The sequence below is a fragment of the Carcharhinus amblyrhynchos genome, chromosome 14 (genome assembly GCF_965287045.1).
Source record: "Carcharhinus amblyrhynchos chromosome 14, sCarAmb.v2.hapA, whole genome shotgun sequence".
Classification (NCBI taxonomy): Eukaryota; Metazoa; Chordata; class Chondrichthyes; order Carcharhiniformes; family Carcharhinidae; genus Carcharhinus; species Carcharhinus amblyrhynchos.
This window is the reverse complement of record NC_137337.1, coordinates 63,114,203-63,134,737: the sequence shown is the minus strand read 5'-3', so window position 1 is coordinate 63,134,737 and position 20,535 is coordinate 63,114,203. Positions and strand designations below refer to the sequence as shown.

The following is a 20,535-nucleotide window of genomic DNA, read 5'->3' as shown; positions in this document are numbered from 1 at the left end:
GATTGAAGAGGGACCATAAGATTAAACACGTCAAGAAGGTGTTAGGTGTGAAAGGAAGCATTTTGAAATGGAGATGACGAGGCTAAGATGGGATACCAATGAGCAGGATGAATGGAAACTTGCATTGAGAAAATAAGGAAGGTGACTTGAAGTTTAGCTATTACATTTCAAAAGAAAAATGCATAATTGGCAAAGATCTTAAATTAAAGTATTAAGTTTATTTACTCAAAAGTAGTAACCACAAAATAATATGAAAGATCAGTATATTCTGGGAGAGAAAACCTCCAAAGTGATGTAAAAACAATAGATCTAAAGATGAAATGGGAACAACATATTTTAAGAGAGATTTAAGGCTGTATTGATTGGTGTGGCCAGGCGACTTTGAACAGTATGTGCACTGAAACAGGCGTGCAAAGAAAAACAGCCTGCAGCCACCTTCAGAGAAGGCAAGCAATGTCTGCAAGTTTTTGATTCAAGTTTTGGTTTTCTAGTATTGAGGAGAAGCCTGTGAAATACTCCCCCTTGTAGCAACAATGGATATTTGTGGTAATCTTAATGGAATTCATACAGAGAAAATCTGAGAAGATTACTGCTTAACAGGGACATTTAGCTCTGAGTTTAACTAAATAGAAATCTTGTGGGAAATATTTGTTGAACTAACATTAACGGCATAAATGTAATCTGCAGTGTTTAAGATTTTTTTAAAATAAATGTTTAAACTTAAGATTTAAAATCTCCAAACGTAATTTGAAATTTTTGGTCCAGATAGTGCAGATAACAAAATACAAATTGTAAATCATTGTGATAGCTTGTTCAAATTTTCCTTTGGGATTTGGACAGCCCGCAATTACCACCTGCCATATCACAACAGGTGAGAAGACCATGTAAAGTGAATAAGGAAAGATTTATAAACCAAAGTTCAAAGGCTACACTGTTGACCTATGCATCAAATTTCTGGGGAAGATTAACCAAAATGTGTAAGTTGGCCGAAGAGTATTTGAAAATCTTTCAACAAACAATGAGAGCTAGGGCACATAAAAATGCCAATTCTTGAAATTCTGTTGCTGGAAGTGTTGGTGTTATTACCTGTCTCAGGTGAAACATAATAGCAGCATTCACTGGACTTTGCCAAATTAAAAAGAAGCTGAAGAATGTAAATTATTTTGTCAGTACTCTAGATAGGAGGAAACGTCAGTGACTGTTTCATGTTAACATGTTAAAGCAAAATTATGACAGGGAAGGTAGGCAGGAGAGGAATATGTTTACAGTAGTAAAAGTAGTAGGGAGTGAACTTAAAATATCACAGCTATTTGAGAAAGAATCAGAAATCAAAAATTTTAAAGTTGATCCTCTAATATTAAGATTGGATAATACGGAGCTACTTAAAAATTTAGATGCAATATTGTGCAATTTTCCAGAAAAATTTCCAGACTTGTGAAAAGTTTTGCCAACTCATGAATTGATTTGTATCAATAAGCCAGGAAAAACATCTTTGCCCATACATGATGTTAACATGGGGGCTGTGTCACCCAAAAGCAATATCCTTATAGACTCAATCCAGAGAAGCTAGCCCAAGTGATGGAAGTGATCATGTTGATGATGTAGAATGGCACTACTGAACCGGGTTATAGCAGCTGGAGCTCACCTACTGCAATGGTACCAAAGCCAGATGGATCACAACAATTATGTTTAGACTATCACAAAGTTAATATGATCACAAAGGCAGATTCATATCCGATTCCATGATTAGAAAACTGCATTGAGTAGATTGGACAAGAAAGGTTTGTTACAATAATTTACTTATTGAACGGATATTGGCAAGTTTTATTGACCGATATGGTCAAAGAAGTATCAGCGTTCGTAGCCTTTATCAATGCTGAAGTATGTCTTTCAGAAAGTACTAGCACTGCCTCAGCACTAGGATGCCAGCCTAGATTTGTGCTCAAGTCTTGGCAGTGGAAGTTAAATCCATGACCTTCTGGCTCTGGAGGCAAGAATGCTATCAACTGAGACATAGCTGAAATTACCGAACATGGTGAAGCTTAAGGTTAGAAACATCCAAGAATATTAGATGCCAGTCTAAAAAAGGTATCTTTGTAGGTTACTTCACCTTAAGAGCATACCCATATATTTTTTAAACGCAAGTATTTCCACTTTTACCACCCTTTCAAGCAACAAGTTCTAATCCTTCACCACCTTCTTGGTGAAAAACATGATTCCTAAACTCCCCTCTAATGCTTCATCTAATTACTTTAAATCAATCTCGACCTATCACAATTCTAGATACGAAATGAAATCCTTCCTCTGCCAAAAAAAAGCAGTGTCTCCAATCTTTTCTCATAGCTAAAATGTTATATTCCTGGTAATATTCTTGTAAATCCATCAGCTGAGACTAGGCAAACCATGGAGAATATAGTTAACATGAAGAGCAATGAGCAATCACATGGTATTTCTTACCTGGGTGATATCCCTGGAGGCAGCTGCTGCACTCATGTGTAAACTGGGTTGTCTCACTGAACTACTGCAGTCTAAAGCACGGGCAAATGTACCTACAGACCTAGAAAGGACAAAAGGTGATTGCACATTGTCACTGCTTGTTTGGACATGGCAGTTCCAAAAAAAAAAGCTTCCTTTCATTTTAATTTACATGTTGCTTCCTGGACAATGTGTGACTCCAGTCCATACCCAAATGGCTAACTCTTAACTGCACTCTCAGTTGTATCAAATTGCAGATTCTAGCAACATCTTCACCGCACAGACTGCAGTGGTTCATGAGGGCAGTCCACTTCCACCTACTCAACAGCAACAAAGAATGGAGAATAAATGTTAGCCTTGTCAGCAATACCCTAAAACTAATATTATGTATAAAGGAAAAAACCCAGACATGTTGAGACTAATTGTAGCACCAGTTGAAATTAATTAAGATACGGTTCGAACCTGGACACTCTGGGCAGGATTTTCCAGCCATGCTCATTCCAGGGTCGAAAAATCCCACCTGAGGTCAACACTTGCACGGTTCACGTCCCGGCCCCTACAATTCCCGTGGCAGACGGGACAGGAAAATTCCACCCTCTAGATCTGTATGTTCAATTCTTAACCAGTTTTTGTATTCACTGTGGGAAACATTCTCCTAGTAATTATCAATTCACTTTATTCAATAACACAGAAACTTAGGAGTCCCTTTCTGTTCTATTTCCTTTAGGTCTCCTTGCCAGAAATTACAAAGGGCACAGAAGCCCAAGGGCTCCATTTAGTAGACACACAATAAGTTCACTGAATGGCACAATGATGACATTCAACAACTTTGCAGAGCAAAGCTCAATATCACTGATTGACAAAAAGCAATAAGACATGGGATATGGATCCCAGAACTGAGCTGAAATTCTTCATCAGGCAACCAGACTTCTTTCAACATTGCACCAACTTTGAAAACAGTTGATTGTGATTGATTTTCACTCCACGTTGTTGGCTACGTCGTCAGGACTCACCGAGCAACAACTAAGAACTGGTCAATCTGTTTGTCTGTAAGTGGGGTGTTGCCATCCCAGATCTTGGCTTCCATTTTGGACTGATCTCTTCCATCCTCCTCTCCTATAAAACAAGAAACTCAGTGATAGAGTTTATCAAACCATAAAGAAATGGTGGGAAAACACCAGAAGCTTAAAGCAGTTGACTGTGTAAGATCCGAGTGTCTCCAGAACAGTGATGAAAAGATACAGATATGCACAATCCAAAATAGTTAGTGTAAGAGACAGTAACCTTCATTGTACAATCCAGGAGCCATCTGCAGCCCATCTTCCCCTTGATGCTTATTAGCTTCACTGCTCCACTTTGCCTCTGGTCCTCTATTTACTGACGGTGGGAATAACTGGAGCATGGGAAGCAAAGGAATGCCATACCGAGGAATGGGCCATCCCTGTACCACATTCTATATTGTGAAAACTGTGACAGTACTTTCTGCCTGATTATAGATAATGCAAAACAGATTATAGGGTTACATAGGAGGTTTGTTCATAAAATTAAGGCACATGGGATTCAAGGTAGTGGCTCTGGACTGATTGTAAGTTAATCAAAGGGCCAGATGGTTTTAAGCAGTACACCCAGGGGTCATTGTACGGACCACTGTTACTATAAAAATGATATGGGCTTGAAGCCACATCTAAATCTGGAGACAACAGAAAGGCAGTGAATTTTGTTAGGGCTTCTCCATTCCCTCACACTAAGTTGAGCGGAAACCTTCTTTCCAGGAATAAATGGGAATATGCTCAATTGAGAACAGAACTGGAAGTGAAAAATGGACATAGGTTCATAGATAGGGCAAATAAATTTTTAGATGATATTTAAAGAGATTACACAATTTGGGAGGAGGAATGAGAGAACATGCTAAAACTCTGGAAAGGAATAAAGAAACAAGGAGCTTTAGGAGTTTGGCTACTCCAAAAAGTGGAAGGGCAGATCATAAAAGCCCCAAAAAAATGGTGTCCTAGGTTTTACAAATAGTGTTGGCCATCTTGGTCTAGAGGAGATTTCAGATATGAAGTCAAGTTTAAGATGTTTGAGAATTCATTCCCAAAGATTTTGGCTAAAAAAAGAGAAGCCACTGGAAGTGTAGGGCAGAAGGCATTTAGCCAAGGAAGAAATAAAGAACTCGCATTTACATAGCATCTTTCCCAAACTTTCAGATCATCCTAAAGCATTACACAGCCAATAAAATATTTTTGAAGAAAAGGGAAAGGATATTGGTCAAATCAGTTTGAGAGACTGAGGAACTAATTACCACCTTCTAGTGAAATTCACATGTGCAATGTTATAACTGTCTCACTCATGTAAGCCCAGCAAGGGTTGTTGCAAGGAAAATTCACAACTAGGAGGGCCTTAGATGATTGGATTAGCAGGTCGATGCCTGGACAGGGATAGCTCGGTTGGAGCAGAGGTCAACACTTTTTCTTCTTGTTACAAAACAGTGGAGCAAAAACAGAGCAGTTTGTCAGGTTGTGGATAGGAATTGAGCCATGAGTTCAAGGTTTCTAAATCTTTCTTCTCGAGTTCTTTCCTTGAAGGCAGGCGCTCTGCAATTATTTGCCAAACCACATGGGAGGCTGGAGGTAAACCCTGGGTCTGCCTCAACTGGAACAGGGATTGAATCCTGTGCTTTTGGTGATAAGCTGGTCACATACTAACACTCTCGTCAACTGATCTACCTGCACCTCTTCAAAGAAAGTACCGATCAAAAAAGTTGAAGGTAATCTGCTAACAGGGACTGTTTCACATCCTTTGTTATTCTGCATATCACAAAGAGTGCAATGAAAAACAGTCAAATTCACCATTAATTTTAGTGTTTATTTATGCATTAAACATAGAATCAATTAGTTTATTGGTTGGTTTGCAATTTGCTCTGTCCCAATGAAGTAACCTCTGTCCACCTTTCAGGAAATAAGAGAAATGAGGAACCCACATAATCTTACTCTATCATATTCATGCAATAAAAGCTTTTCACAGGAACATCCTGTCATATCATTCTATCATTGATTCTGAGCAGCAAAGGTGAACTTCTGATCAAAAGGGACTTGGAGTTCGCTTAGGGGACTGTATAGTGATGCTGGACCCAAGAGGACATCGAATGGAAATCCAAAATTTATAATGAGGATCAAGTCTGAATGGATAGCTCTTTTGAAGAGTTCAGAGGCCTCTATGTTCTGACTCAGTAACAGTCCAATCACAAATCATCGTTGCCATGAATAGAGATGCTCACATGCCAAACCCATTGACTATTTACCTTCTTTCAGTAGGTCTGTAATGTCTGCCTGGTATTGGGGACCAACACGGATCTCTCCCTTATCTGCCAAGAGAGTCTTAAGTTGTGGATCATAGACGAGTGAGTAAAAAAAAGTGTCCTGGAGAGAAAGGAATCAAACATTCAGTACAAACTCACATGAAGCATGTCTGCCAGCCCTAAGGTTGAAATACCAAATGCATTTGAATGGACAAAAGGCACCAGCATCTGCTAACTTAAACTTTTATTAACAATTGATCATATTCCTTGTCCTTCTAATGAAGAATGAATGTTGTGGCATGGAGTGTTTTCTACTTTATGCTCACAGGTTTAGACAAAGCTGTCTTTAAATACTCCCATCAAAGAGTCACAGGGAAGGAACATCACAGATGAATTTAGAGCGTTGAATTTAACAGCACAAAGCAGCCCTTCAACTCGTCATGTATGAGCTGCCCGTCAAGCATCTATTCTAATCCCATTTTCCAGCACTTGATCCGTAGCTTTGTATGCTGTGGTGTTTCACATGCTCACGTAAATGCTTCTTAAATGTTGAGGCTTCCTGCCTTTACCACCCTTTCAGGCACTGAGTTCCATATTCCCAACACTTTCTGGATGAAAATGTTTTTACTTAAATCACCTCTAAATCTCTTGCTTTTATCTTAAGTCTATGCCTGCTGATTATTAACTCCTCTACTGGGGAATAGTTCCTTCCTATCTATGTCCCTCATAATTTTGTATACCTCAATCAAGTTCCCCCCAAAGCTTTCTCTGCCCTAAGAAAAATAACCTCAGTCTAACCTCTACAATGACTCATGAAACATTCTTAGGCCAGGTACAGTGTTGGTGAGGAAAAACACTCTCTGCACCAATGTTTCTCAATCTTATTGCTTTTGAGCTCCCATCCCATGTTACAAACATTCCAAGGACATCCTGTAACATAATATACATATTGTTTCTTATAAAAGGGTTCTATAATTAAACATAGTGAACAAGATTTTCCAACCACGCTCATGCCAAAACTGGAAAATCCCGCTCAAGGTCAACAGGTCATCCCCCCCACCCCTTCACCTGTGGCAGGTGGGATAGGAAAATTCCCCACATAGGCGCCAATCTCCCATCCTGCTGCGCTGACTTTTTAGCAATCAAGCTGGCCTGCAATTAGAAGACCGGCACACAGGGGCCACTGCAGGTGCACCGATCTCGGCGCTGACAGATTGGTGCATGCACAGTGGCCCACTCAGCGCTATGCTGTCAGCTTCTCCAACAGGGATAGCCCTACCCCCAGCTTTGCAACGGGATATACAGTAGCGCAAAAAACAGCATCATTTAATCCAGTTTTTACACACAGAATACTTTTGGGAGAATCGCCTCCCTTATTCTTAATATAAGTAGTTTGATTAATTGCAAAATCTCCAATGCAGGGCAGAAGGAGTGCTATGTTAAGGAAGATTGACACTAGAAGCAACATGTGAATCATGAGCTTTTTGTATCCTTCAAACAGGTTAAAGGACATCTTTAAAAACGCTGCTTAATACTCAATGATGTTTAGACTTAAGCAATATTCTTTCAACACGTAGTAACTTAGTAGAATTCAAAATATTCCTGATTAGGATCTGATTAACACATCAGACAATTCAGGAAACAATCCTGTGATAGTGCACCAGTGTTGGGACATTCAACAAGTTTTTTCAGGATTGTGGAAGAATCCCATAATGCTAATGATATTTGGAGCTACATTTCTGAATGAGCAGAACACCCTCTAATGTATATACAGTTGTTCAGTCAATTAATTACACAGATGGTCTGAAACCTGGTCATATATTAACCCCAACCTCTTTAATCAATAACCTGGAAGTTAGATGCTACTTTATTTTTTACTACTGTCAAGTAAGAGACGAAAGGATGTGGTCTGAACCATGGCCCTAAACCCCAATGTTAGATCAGACTGAGTAAGTATAAAGAAGAAGCTCTCCTTTGACGTTGCTATTGTTATAGCTGGTTATTTATTATACAATGGCTTCTGCTCCTTAACAAATGAATTGAGGAAATCTGCTACCTTTCTGATGCTGCTATGATGAACTCAATATGTTCCTGGGTGGTCCAGTGCTAATGCATTTCTCTGTATTGATCATCCTGCTCTATCATGTCTGAAACTCAACAACGTCTGCATGACCTAACCTAACCCCAGCTGGAACTGTGCTGACTGGCTTCACCTATCACCTAAAAAACTCATCTAAAGTTTCAAATAAATTGGACAACCGGTTCAGTTGCATTTGACCATGATGGCACAGTGGTTAGCACTGCTGCTTCACAGCCCCAGGGACTCTGGTTCGATTCCTGGTTTGGGTCACTGTCTGTGAGGAGACTGCACGTTCTCCCTGTGTCTGCGTGGGTTTCCTCGCACAATCAAAAAGATGTGCTGGTTAGGTGCATTGACCATGCTAAATTCTCCCTCAGTGCACCCAAACAGGTGCAGAGTGTGGCAACTCAGGGATTTTCACAGTAACTTCATTGCAGTGTTAATGTAAGCTTGCTTGTGACACTAATAAATTAACATTTTTTAAACAGAAGTGTGAGAAATTTGTTCAGGAGGGCAGCAGATTGAGAGAATGGAGAAATCAAGTTTCTGTTGGTAATTTTTGATGAACTCTTTGACGCTTTCTCAGGAACCTGAGGGGACTATGACCCCTTGTTCTACATTGTCCTATTAAACACTCCCAAGGCAGATATCACACTGGTTAGGAACAGAAAAAAACTCTCTTAATATTGTCCCATTAAATACTCCTAAGGCAGTTACAACACATTTACAGAGTAAAGCTCTCTCTGCACTGTCCCAACAAACATTCATGATGTGGAGATGCTGGCGTTGGACTGGGGTAAGCTAGTGACGTTTGCTACAAATAAACCTGTTGGACTTTAACCTGATGTTCCAACAAACACTCCCAGGACAGGTACAGTATGGGTTAGATAAAGTGTTTCATTTTCCAAAAATCTAGAATTGATAAGACCCTCCTCGTGTAGACGGGGATACAGGGGTTCGAAGCATCTGGAGGCAGCTTTTTCCTTCCACCTAGGGGATAACCCTAGGATTGGCTGTCCCTTCTGCTTGGCGGGGTGGAGGAGATGGGTGCATACCTGATAACAACCAATCCTCCCAGTGTTTAGTAGGATTCCTGTTCATTTCCTCTCTTGAATTAAAATCAGTGACTTAACTGATGTTGTATCCCAGAGACCAAACACAACAGATGACCCATCACTCAACAACACTGCTTGTATTTTTCCATAGAGCCTGCACATTGCCCTTTAATCTCCAGCGTGTATCTTGAGACACTTTGTTGAATTAAAAAAGAAAAGCCTTTGGATATCCTTGAAACATTTTTTTCTTAGGGCGGATCACTCTTAACCTGAGCTTTACAGGCAGGGTCAGATTAGTTCACTGAAATGTCTCTCTTCCCAGCTGCCAGTGAGGAACAGCAGCATGCTCTGCCCTGATTCTGGTCACACTGACCTGTTCTAATCACTAGGGGCAACAAAATCCAGCCTCAGTGATCAGCCACGCCAACTTATTGTCTCTGTGGACCGCAGGCACAGCAGACTGACTGTTATGGGAGTCCTAGCACCAGAGTACAGTGGGGAGGGCACACACATACGCCTAATTTGTGGTGGAAGATTAGCAAGGAGAAATAACTTAATAAATACAAATATTTGCAGAAAATGAGAGCTTACCTCACGTTCCAGATAGGATAGAAGTAACTCTGTTTCATTTAGCAGTGTAACACTGCATTTACCCCTGCAAGAAAAGCAAAAGGCTGTCAATAAGGATTCCACCTGGGTTTTCTAAGGAGACAGATGTCAACTTCCTCTGCTCCACTGCCTTAGTTGTACCTTTGCGAGTTCAGGACCCACTTCACATACGTGAACATGATCTACACTGATAGTGCGGTACACTACAGTGGAGGCTCTAACTTGCTGGAGCTGCCATCTTTCAGATCTATCGAAACAAGACCAATCTGCCCATTAAAGAGAGCATAAAAGATCACAAAGCATTATTTCAGATTAGAGCAAGGGAAGGTCTGCTGTGTCTGGCCTATCAACCTACATCATAACCACCATCTTGTGATTATCAGATTGCTGTGGGAACTTGAAATGTACAAATTGGCTACCCCAATTCCTACATTCAATCCTAACTATTGTATTTCATTAGCAATAAAGCTCTTCTGGTCTTCCTTATGTCTTGAAGTATGATATATAAATGCATGTTTTTGCAATTAGATTCAGTCTTTGTCTTTTACGATATACTGGGGCAGTGGCAGTAGTGAGATATGACAGCACCAGAATGATGAGGGTGTAGTTCAAGAACATTGGAGCAGGGAATTGCTGGATGCCACTCAGCAAAATATAATCACTGTGGCCATGAACTGGCTGTAAGTTCTGAAAATTTTAGTTATTCTGATAAAAGCTCAATGAGCGCTTTCATTAGCTTAAAATTACACTTGTGAGAGGGAATGCTGTGTAGTAGGGATTACTCTTCAGGGCAAGGGATGGGAAGAAAAGCACAGAACTGGCTGTGGGGAAGGAGCAAAGTGTTGGGAGCTAGGCAGGTATTTCAAGGAGCTGCCGGAGACACAATGATCCGACTGGACTCCATCCACGTTGCATCACTCCAAGGAGGAATCAGCAGATGGTGGTGTTGGCTTGACCATAGTGAGGGCCTCAACTTGCTACACTGTCCTAATGAGAGTAGTTTCAGATCAAATATCTGCACCATTACTAAGACCATCCACTTCCACTTCTGTAACATTGCCTGACTTCACCTCTGCCCCAGCTTATCCATTGCTGAAGCCCTCATTCATGCCTTTTTTCATCTCTAAACTTAAGTATTTCAACACACACCTGGCTATTTTCTCACATTCTACCATCCATAAACTTCAAGTCATCCAAAACCCTGCTGCCTGTTTCCTAATTCGCACCAAATCTAATCCTCCCATCACCCCTCACAGACCTACACTGGCTCCCAACCAAGCAACATCTTGATCTTAAAGTTCTCATTCCTGTTTTCAAATCCTCCATGGCCTCACCCTTCCCTATCTCAGTAAATTAATTCAGCCCCACAACCCACCAAGGTGACTCACTGGGGAAAGCAACGGCATAGTGGTAATGTCACTAGACTAACAATCCAGAGGCCCAGGCAACCGCTCTGGATACATGGCTGCGATACAGGGCAGCTGGTGGGATTTACAATTCAATTAATAAATCTGGAATTAAAAAGAAACTGGCCTTGGTAATAGAAACTTTTGTGGATTGTCAGAAAAACCCATCTGGGTGACAAATATCCATTAGGGAAGATCTGTACTGTCCTGATAAGGTCTGGCCTACACAGCAATGTGGTTGACCCTTAAACGGCCTTCTCAGGAGTATCAAAGCATTACAAAGTCTACAAAAATGAAACCAGAAGGATCACCCAACATCAACCTAGTAACCGAAATGATAACAATACATTCAGTCATGTTGACCTTGCAAAATCCTCCTTACTAACATGGCTTGTGCCAAATTGGGAGAACTGTCCCAAAGAAGAGTCAAGCAAACAACTGACAGAGCCATGCTCATGCAATCATACCCTGCAAATAATGTCCCAGAGACCAACATCACCAGAGATGGCAGTGGCACAGTGGTATACAGTGGGCAAGGAAACCTCCTGATCGTTACCACCTAGCATCCCTCCTCAGCTGATGATTCAGTACTCCTCCATGTTGAACACCATTTGGAGGGTATGCTCTGGGTGAGGAACCTCAATGTTCATCCCTGAATTGGCCAAGTCCTAAAGGACATAACTGCTGGACTGAGTCTGCTGCAGATGGTGAGGGAATCAACAAGGCAGGAAAAATCTATTTGACCTCATTTTAACCAATCTACCTGTTCCAGATGCATCAGTCCATGACAGTATTGATACAAATGACTACTGCAGTCTTTTTGAAGACCAAGTGCCATCTTCACATTAAGGATACCCTCCATCATGTTCTATGGAACTACCACCATGCTAAAAGGGTTAGGTTTGAAACAGATCTAGGAGCTGTGGGAAAACAGCAGCAGAATTGTCCATGAAAAGATCAGCCAGGACCTTATTGAATGGCAGAGCAGGCTCAAGGGACCAGATGGCCTACTCTTATGTTCTTACCTTCCCCGTCTCAAGTCACTTAAAATCTGCTACAACTCTAACTTCTTCCAGTCTGATAAAAAATGACAACCTGAAATGTTAGGTTTCTCTTTCTAGAGATGCTGTCTGATCTGCTGAGTATTTCCAGCATTTTCTGCTTTTATAATGCTAGATTTTGAGCACCTGGAGTATTTTTTTCTTTAAGTTGAGAGAACCTAGGAATGGACTCAGAAGATTTACAGCATAGAAGGCCATCTGGCCCCTTATGTTCTTGCTAGTTCTCTGCAAGAGTAACTCAGCTAGTCCTGCTCCCTCACCCCTTCCTTGAAACTTTCTTTAGATACCTTATCCAGTTCCAGCTTGAAAGGCAAATTTGAATTTGCCTCCACCAGACTCTCTAGCAGTGAATTCCAGATTCTAAACACTCACTGTGCAAAAGATTTTCCTTACGTTGCCACTGGTTTTTATCTCAGTGTCCCCGGTTCTCAATCCTTCTGCCACCCTTTTGATACCTAAAACTCAACGTCAACCAGAACTAGGTGAAGGTTAATGACAAAGCTGTAACATTGTAGCACTGAATATTCAACCTGTACATACCTTTGATTATGGCTTCTCATTGGAAAGTACAGCATGGTGGAATTGATATGAAACTGAGGTGCCACCAATCCGGGAACCAAAGTAGATCAGCATAAGGGTTAAGAGTGAACAGATCTTTTCAGCTGTGCTTTGAATGAATTCAAACACAAGTTCCCAGATTGAATTACACACCTCCCCAGTGAAATCAACAGATAAGAAAATCTGTCAGGGTATCAGCCGTGCTCAGTGGTAGCACTCATGCCTCTGAATTAGAAACTTGTGAATCCAAGTCTATTCTAGAGATCTAAGCCATGCCCTCTGGTTACCAACCATCCTGCCAGTGGAACCAGTTTGAAATAATATTTTTCTTTAACATATAGAATACCAGAAAAATAATGTTGCAAGTATAAATTGAAAGCAAAGGAGCATTCATAAAACCAAGCAGTGGTTTTCTCTGCCACTTGTGTTTAAATTCATTCAAAGCATGGCTGAACATATTCTTGCTTGCACCAAGACCTGTTCACTCTTAACCTTTATGCTGATCCACTTTGGTTCCTGGGCTGGTAGCACCTCAGTTTCAAAGTTCTCTTTTTTTCTCAAATCCCTTCACGGCCTTGCCCCTCCCAATCCCCTCCAGCCTTACAACCATCCAATATCACTGCACTCCCCCAATTCTGAACTTGTGGGCAGTGGACTTCTTCATCATTCCACCACCAGTTGTTTGGATTTCAAACTCCACAATCTGTTGCCTATACCTTTCTGCATCTCTCTCTTCCTTCCACAAAACCAAACTGCCTGACCTATAGGTTTCCGATCATCTACTGTAATTTCTTCTCAAGAGGGTTGGGTTGAATTTTGATTACACACCTGTGAAGCATCTTTAGACACTTCATTATGTTCATGGCACTATATGAATGCAAATGCTACCACCACTTCTCCAACATGACGCAAATCTTTGTCTCTTCTTTGGACACAGGTGAGGTTCCAGAGATCTGGAGGATAGCGAACGTGGTACCGTTGATTAAAAAGGGTAGGAGGGATAACCCGGGTAACTATAGGCCGGTGAGTTTGATTTCAGTGGTAGGCAAGTTGATGGAGAGGATTCTTAGGGATAGGATGTACGAGCACTTACAGCGTTGCGATCTGATTAAGGATACGCAGCATGGCTTTGTAAAGGGGAAGTCTTGCCTTACGAATCTGGTAGAATTTTTTGAGGAGGTGACAAAAATGGTCGACGAAGGACGAGCTGTTGATGTCGTCTATATGGATTTTAGTAAGGCGTTTGACAAAGTCCCTCATGGTAGGTTGGTAGAAAAGATTAAGGCTCATGGGATACGAGGCCAGGTATCTAGATGGGTGGAGAACTGGCTTGCTAAGAGGAGACAGAGAGTAGTTGTGGAGGGGTCCTTTTCTAGCTGGAGGTCTGTCACTAGTGGTGTGCCGCAGGGCTCAGTACTGGGACCTCTTCTCTTTGTAGTGTATATAAATGACTTGGAAGAGGGAGTAAGTGGTGTGATCAGCAAATTTGCTGATGACACCAAGATGGCTGGATTGGCGGGCAGTGAGGAGCAGTGTCTGGCAATACAACGGGATATAGATAGGCTGGTACATTGGGCAGATATATGGCAAATGGAGTTTAATCCGGATAAATGTGAGGTGATGCATTTTGGCCGGAATAATGTAGGAGGGAGTTACATGATAGAGGGTAAGCCCATAAGGAGTATAGAAACGCAGCGAGACTTGTGCAAGTGCACAAGTCTTTGAAGGTGGCAGTACAAGTGGAGAAGGTTGTGAAGAAAGCCTATGGTATGTTAGCCTTTATAGGAAGGGGTATAGAATATAAGAGCTGGAGTCTAATGTTGCAGTTGTATAGAACGTTGGTTAGGCCGCATTTGGAGTACTGCGTCCAGTTCTGGTCGCCTTACTACTGGAAGGACGTGGAGACTCTGGAGAGAGTGCAGAGGAGGTTTACCAGGATGTTGCCTGGTATGGAAGGACTGGGTTATGAGGAAAGATTGAGCAAATTGGGGCTGTTTTCCCTTCAAAGACGGCGACTGAGGGGGGATCTAATAGAGGTATATAAGATTATGAAGGGTATAGATAGAGTAAACAGCGGTAAGCTATTTCCTATGTTAAAGACACACAGTACGAGGGGCCACAGGCTTAAGGTGAGGGGGGAGAGGTATAACACAGATATTAGAGGGAGGTTTTTCACACAGAGGGTAGTGGGGGTATGGAATGCTCTGCCAAGTAAGGTGGTGGAGGCAGGTACGCTAGATTTGTTTAAGAGTAACTTAGACAGGCACATGAGTGGGTTGGAGATGGGAGGATATAGGAGATTGTTTTAAATAAAGTTCATCAACAGTGGGACGACCCTGGTAATGGAAAAGGCTATGGGATGATAATAATGTTTTTTCTCTTTTAATTCACAGGTTTTAAGTCGGTCTGCCTTGTTGTCCAATGAGGGGCATACACGCGATGGGTCGTACTTGGGGCTGCTCTTGAATGTTCGAGATTGGCCTAGTGCTTCATGTCGATAGTGTGTGCTTAAACTGGACCAGATGCTGGGCAACACGACAGCTCAGTGACTATCACTGATTGCTGTGCAGACACATGGATTTGGGCCAGTGTCTGTGGGAGTTTGCGCATTCTCGCCGTGCTTGTGCGGGTTTTCTCCGGGTGCTCCGGTTTCCTCCCACACCCCAAAGATGTGCTATTAGGCTGATTGGATGTAATAAATTGTTCTTAAATTAGTTTCCCTCAATGTGGATTGCCATAAAAACAATAGATAGGGGTCATGGGTGGAGGGGGGGACTGGTAATATTAAAATGGCGGCGCGGGCTCATTGGGCCGAAGGGCCTGTTTTTGTTCTTTGTCTTTGTATGAAGGGAAAGGAATCATTGACAGAGCTTGACTGAGGACAATTAGATCCAATTGGGAGTGAACATCCAATGGCTGAGCATCACAATGTTCCCCAGGGTTAAGCAAGCAGCCACTGATGAGCCCCTGCCCACCCCATGGTTACCTGATGTGGGTTGCTGGTAAAGATTCTAGCTGTCGTGATAGGAAGAGTTCTCGATGTTTCAGCTGGTGCCGCTCATTTTCCGATAGCTCCTGTAATTCTGTGTTCTCCATCTCTTCTTCCACTTCCCCTGCACAGAGATCAAAAATGTTGGGTCAGAACAATCATCTCCCACCCTACCAAGTGTTACTGCAATTACACGCATCAGTCCGTACTTATCCAATAAACAACATTAAAAAAACAAAGACACCAGTCAACCTTCCCTCAAATTTGTCTTCCCTTGAACATTTTCTGAGTGCAAAACTCCTTTTTTTTTTCACATGGTGACATGATGAAATTTAAAGGGACTAATTTGTGTGCAGCCAATATAAAGTTTTTAAAGTTTATTTATTGCTGTCACAAGTAGACTTTCATTGGCAATGAAGTTACTATCAAAATCCCCCAGTCGCCACACTCCAGCACCTGTTTGGGTACACTGTGGGAAAATTTAGCATGGCCAATGCACCTAACCAGCATGTCTTTCGGACTGTGGGAGAAACCAGAGTACCTGAAGGAAACCCACGCAGACACAGGGAGAACTTGCAGATTCTGCAAAGACAGTGACCCGAGCCAGGAATCAAACCCGGGTCCCTGGCACTGTGAGGCAACAGTGCTAACCACTGTGGCCCATGCTGCCCCCTTCTGATCACTTCCTAAATCACTCTCTACCCTCAGCCCCCTTCTCCCTCCCAATTTCACTTCTATATTCACCCGAGGAAAATTCACTTAAAGCTAGTCTTTCACAATACCAATTATCTAACCATTAACCTTCTATATTCCCCATGATATTTCTGTAGCTACCAACCTGTTTCAGTAAACCCTTGAATGCTCTCAGCCCTATTGGAACAATTTTTCTCCTTTACCCTGGCCATCTCTTCAGGTACAACCTTTCATCACCACTTCCATAAGTCCAAGGGACACAGTCTTGAGTGGATATGGTGGACAACTAGTTTAGCCGTTCACTTCACATTTGATTGGACCACATAAAACACTCAGGTCTAGCTCTCATCTGCTAAAAATGTTTGCTATTTTCGATCATCCTTGAATGCTAAGATAACTGTCGTCTGCTTTTTGTCTATTGCAAACTGCTTCTTAAACCCTTCTCCTCAACCCCCTCGCTTTTTACCAATATGAGGAGTTCATAGATTTCTTTTGTCACTAAGATTGAAACCATCCAATCAGCTGCCTTTTCCTGTTCCCTCCCATCCCACGAGCCCGCTGGGTCAAACTTCTTCCAAGGTTCCTCTTGCCAAATATCCGAGAAAGGACATGTGGCTAGTCTGACGATCAGGATGGGGGAAGTGGGCAGTGCTCTAGCCCCACCACTCCTCCTTCCACAGATCACACACCGAGTTTAAAAGTTTAATTCATTCATCAAACTGGCCAATTATTTTCCTTTGCAGCTGTTAGACCCAGAATAAAAGAGACTTCAGCCATGCTATTTTCAAATAAACTCGGAATGATTGACTTATTATGAAACAAAACTTCTTTTTCTTTTTGATCTCAGGCAGGATTTTCTGGTCTTGGGGTGAATGCCTTTTTGAAGACACAGGCACACAGGACAAACAGGTAGGATCTCTAGACTTTATAACATAAAGGGTAGAATTGTTCTGAGGTTCTCTCGTGTGAAGGCAGGCTGGATACGGTAGATGTCTGGAGGTTTTCACCAACGGAACTTTGGTGTGGAGATGAATATAGAGTAAAGTTAAAGTTTATTTAATTGTTTTAAGTAGGCTTACATTAACACCGCAATGAAGCCGCAGTGCAAATCCTCTTTTGGATCAATTCTTCTTAACTTTTCAGGTTTTCAAATGCAGACAAGTTATATTCAGGTGAGGATTCTCTGGCCATAGGTTGATAACCACATACCGAATTTCAGGCAAGACAGAGAGAGAATGAGTTAGGGCAGCCCACCTCAGCTTATTCCCCATGCACTGATTTCTTAAAGCTTGTCTTGTGCTGTGATTCTCAGTAAATCATTGGCCTTTGTCAGCTTTTCCCCATCAATTAAAACGATTGCAATTCAAAACAAGCAAACAGCTCATTCCTCCTCAAGCAACATGCAGGTCAGGTGATGTCTTGGAAGAAAGCAGGCTTGTTCCCAGTCCAAAGGTGAATTTGTGACCCTTCTTTAAATAAAAGGGGTCAGCATCCAAGTGTCCAGATAATGCAGTGCCTTTCCATATTTTAAAAAGAAAAACATAGAGCGGGATTTTCTGACCATGCTCGCCCCAAGGGTGGAAAATTCCGCCAGAGATCAACGGACCTTTGCACGGTCTTGTCCCATGCTACAACTCCCATGGTGGGCGGGATGGGAAAATTCCACCCATAATTTCTCACCTAACTCTCCTTATGCCTTTTCTGAGCCCATCTTGTCCTTGAGACTCATCAGCTTTTCCCTTTTCTTGATTTCCATTAAACTACTGATCAACAAAATTCCCCTCCAAGTTCCTTGGTAGATATTAATATTAACCACATTATCTCATCAGGTGTTGTTCCCTCCCCTTTAAATTTGCTGTGATTGCGCCATCTTCAAAAAAACCTTGATCTTTCAGTCTTTATAAACGAATGCCCCATCTTCAACCCTTTCTTTCTTCTCCCAAGTTCTTGAACATATTATCACTTCCCAAATCCATGTCAGTCTTTCCTGGAACTGCATGTCCGAATCCTTCAAATCAGTTTTCCGCCATGGTTCTTACTAAATCCCATATGATTGTGATAGTGATAAATTATCTTTCCTCATCCTTTTCAACCTGTCTCTTGCCTTTGACTTTGTTGACCACACCATCCTCCTCCCAACAGCACTGCACTGTAGTCCAGCTGCGTTTGACAACTCCTGTCTGGTTCAGTTCTTATTCAATTGTAACCAGAGAATAGCCTCCTGCTGCTTGACCCTTGTTGTTTTGGAAAGGTGTACTCTCGGGGTTTGCGAAAATAGATAGATTTAGTTTGGGAAAGTACTCCAAGTATACTGTCTGAGTACCATTACTGTAGTTAATTGTAAATGTTGTTCTTTACTGCCGCCTTTCTTGTGTTTTAAAGTTTAATAAGTGTTTTGTTACTGGAATAATTTACAAGACAACTGATTCCTTTTCTCTTGCTGGGTTTCATCTCTTTCCTCATTTTCTTCTCCAAATTGCAAAAAGAAAATAGTTACAAACTGGCCCTCCAAGTTTCCGATCTGGGATTTGGGATGTCCTCACATTGAACATCAGCAGAGTACATAACACTAGCAACTATCTGAGGCTGAACCAGACTGTAACCCTGACATCGTATTAAATCCAAACATGAGCTTCTCATCATACATACAAGCTACAATTTGCCAACTCTTGAAAGTAGCCCTATTTCACCTCTGCCCCAGCTCGTCAGGTGGCACAGTGACACAGTGGTTAGCACTGCTGCCTCACAGTTCCAGAGACCTGGGTTTGATTCCCAGCTTGGGTCACTGTCTGTGGAGTTTGCATGTTCTACCTGTGTCTGCGTGGGTTTCCTCCAGATGCTCTGGCTTCTTTTCACAGTCCAAAGATATGCAGGTCAGGCATATTGGTCATGCAAAATTGCCCCTTAGTGTCCCAGGATGTGTAGATTAGAGGGATTTGTGGGGTAAATACATTGGGTTATGAGGATAGGGCGTAGGTGGGATTGCTGTTGGTGCAGACTCGATGGGCCAAATGGCCTCCTTCTGTACTGTAGGGTTTCTATGATTTGCTGCTGATATGCTCATCCTTACATTTATTACCTCTCAACTTAATTATTGCAATACATTCCTGGCCAGCCTCATACGTCCTACTGTCTGTAAACTTAAGGTCATCTGAAACTCTGTTGTCTGTGTCGTAACTCTCACTCAGTCTACTCACCATTCACTTCTATGCTTACTAACCTTGACGGGCTCCATGCTCAATGTCAGCATTCTCATAATTGTTTTCAAATTTCTTCATGGCTGGCCCTTCTCAATCTTTGTAATCCCCTCCAGTTCCAGCATCCTGCAATATCTGCACTTATCTAATTCTGGACACCTGAGCATCATTGCTTTTAACAGACATGCCCATTGGTAGCTGAGGCCCTAAGCTCCAGAATTCTTTCTTAAATCTCACCAACTCACTTCCCTTTCCTTGTTGAAGACACTTCATAAAACTCTTTTGACTAAGCTTTTAGCCATGTGCCTTAACATCTCTTTCTACAGCTTGCTGTCAAATGTCATTTTATAACGGTAGAGGCTTGGAACGTTTTATTATGTTACAGGTACTACACAAGTACGAGTGTTGTTGTTGAGTCAGGATAGTTTCATGTCCCAGTCCAGATGCTTAAGCACAGAATCCAGCTGATACTTTGGTGTGGCATGGAAGGAGAGGGCAGATGGGATTCCATCAATAAAAATATACAAAGTAGGAGCAGGAGTAGGGAGTAGGCCACTGGGCCCCTCGGGCCTGTTCCATCATTCAATAAGAGCATGACTGATTTGATTTTAACCTCCATTTAATGTATCTGCCTGCCCCCAAAACCTTCATCCTCTTGCTTATCAAGAATCCATCTGACTTCGCCTTAAAAATGTTCAAAGACTTTGCCACCAGCTCCTTTTGAGGAAGGGAGTTCCAAGGACTCACATCCCTCTGAGAGAAAAGGTTTTTCCTCATCTCTGTCTTAAACTGGCGATTCCTTATTTTTAAACAGTGAACACTTGTTCTTGAATCTCTCACAAGAGGAAATATCCTCTCCACATCCACCCCATCAAGACCCCGCAGAATCGTATATGTTTCATATGCTCTGGTTGATATAAGCTAAGTCAGTTCAGAGTAGAAATTGGACTTAAGAATTATCCCATGCTGTATTTAGCTGCTGTTTTCTGTGAGTTGGGAGGTCCTGGATTCAAGTTCCAGGGAACTGAGCACAAAATTAGACTGATACTCAGCGCATTACTGTGGGAGTGCTGCACTGTCAGAGGTGCCAAGCAAATGAGTTGTTTAACCAATG

General features: G+C 42.0%; 1 protein-coding gene across 3 annotated transcripts in view; it reads right to left on the bottom strand.

The window, feature by feature from the left end:
• The window catches only part of LOC145352739 (metastasis-associated protein MTA1-like), a 112,262-nt gene that overhangs the window by 66,285 nt on the left and 25,442 nt on the right, over positions 1-20,535 (bottom strand). For all 3 annotated transcript variants that reach the window (XM_080203003.1, XM_080203001.1, XM_080203002.1), the window contains 5 exons: positions 15,529-15,655; positions 9,500-9,563; positions 5,777-5,894; positions 3,489-3,591; positions 2,458-2,557 (listed from right to left, as the gene is read on the bottom strand). In XM_080203003.1, coding sequence (XP_080059129.1) covers positions 2,458-2,557; positions 3,489-3,591; positions 5,777-5,894; positions 9,500-9,563; positions 15,529-15,638 — 495 coding nt within the window. In that variant the 5' untranslated portion in view covers positions 15,639-15,655. The remainder of the gene's footprint in view (positions 1-2,457; positions 2,558-3,488; positions 3,592-5,776; positions 5,895-9,499; positions 9,564-15,528; positions 15,656-20,535) is intronic.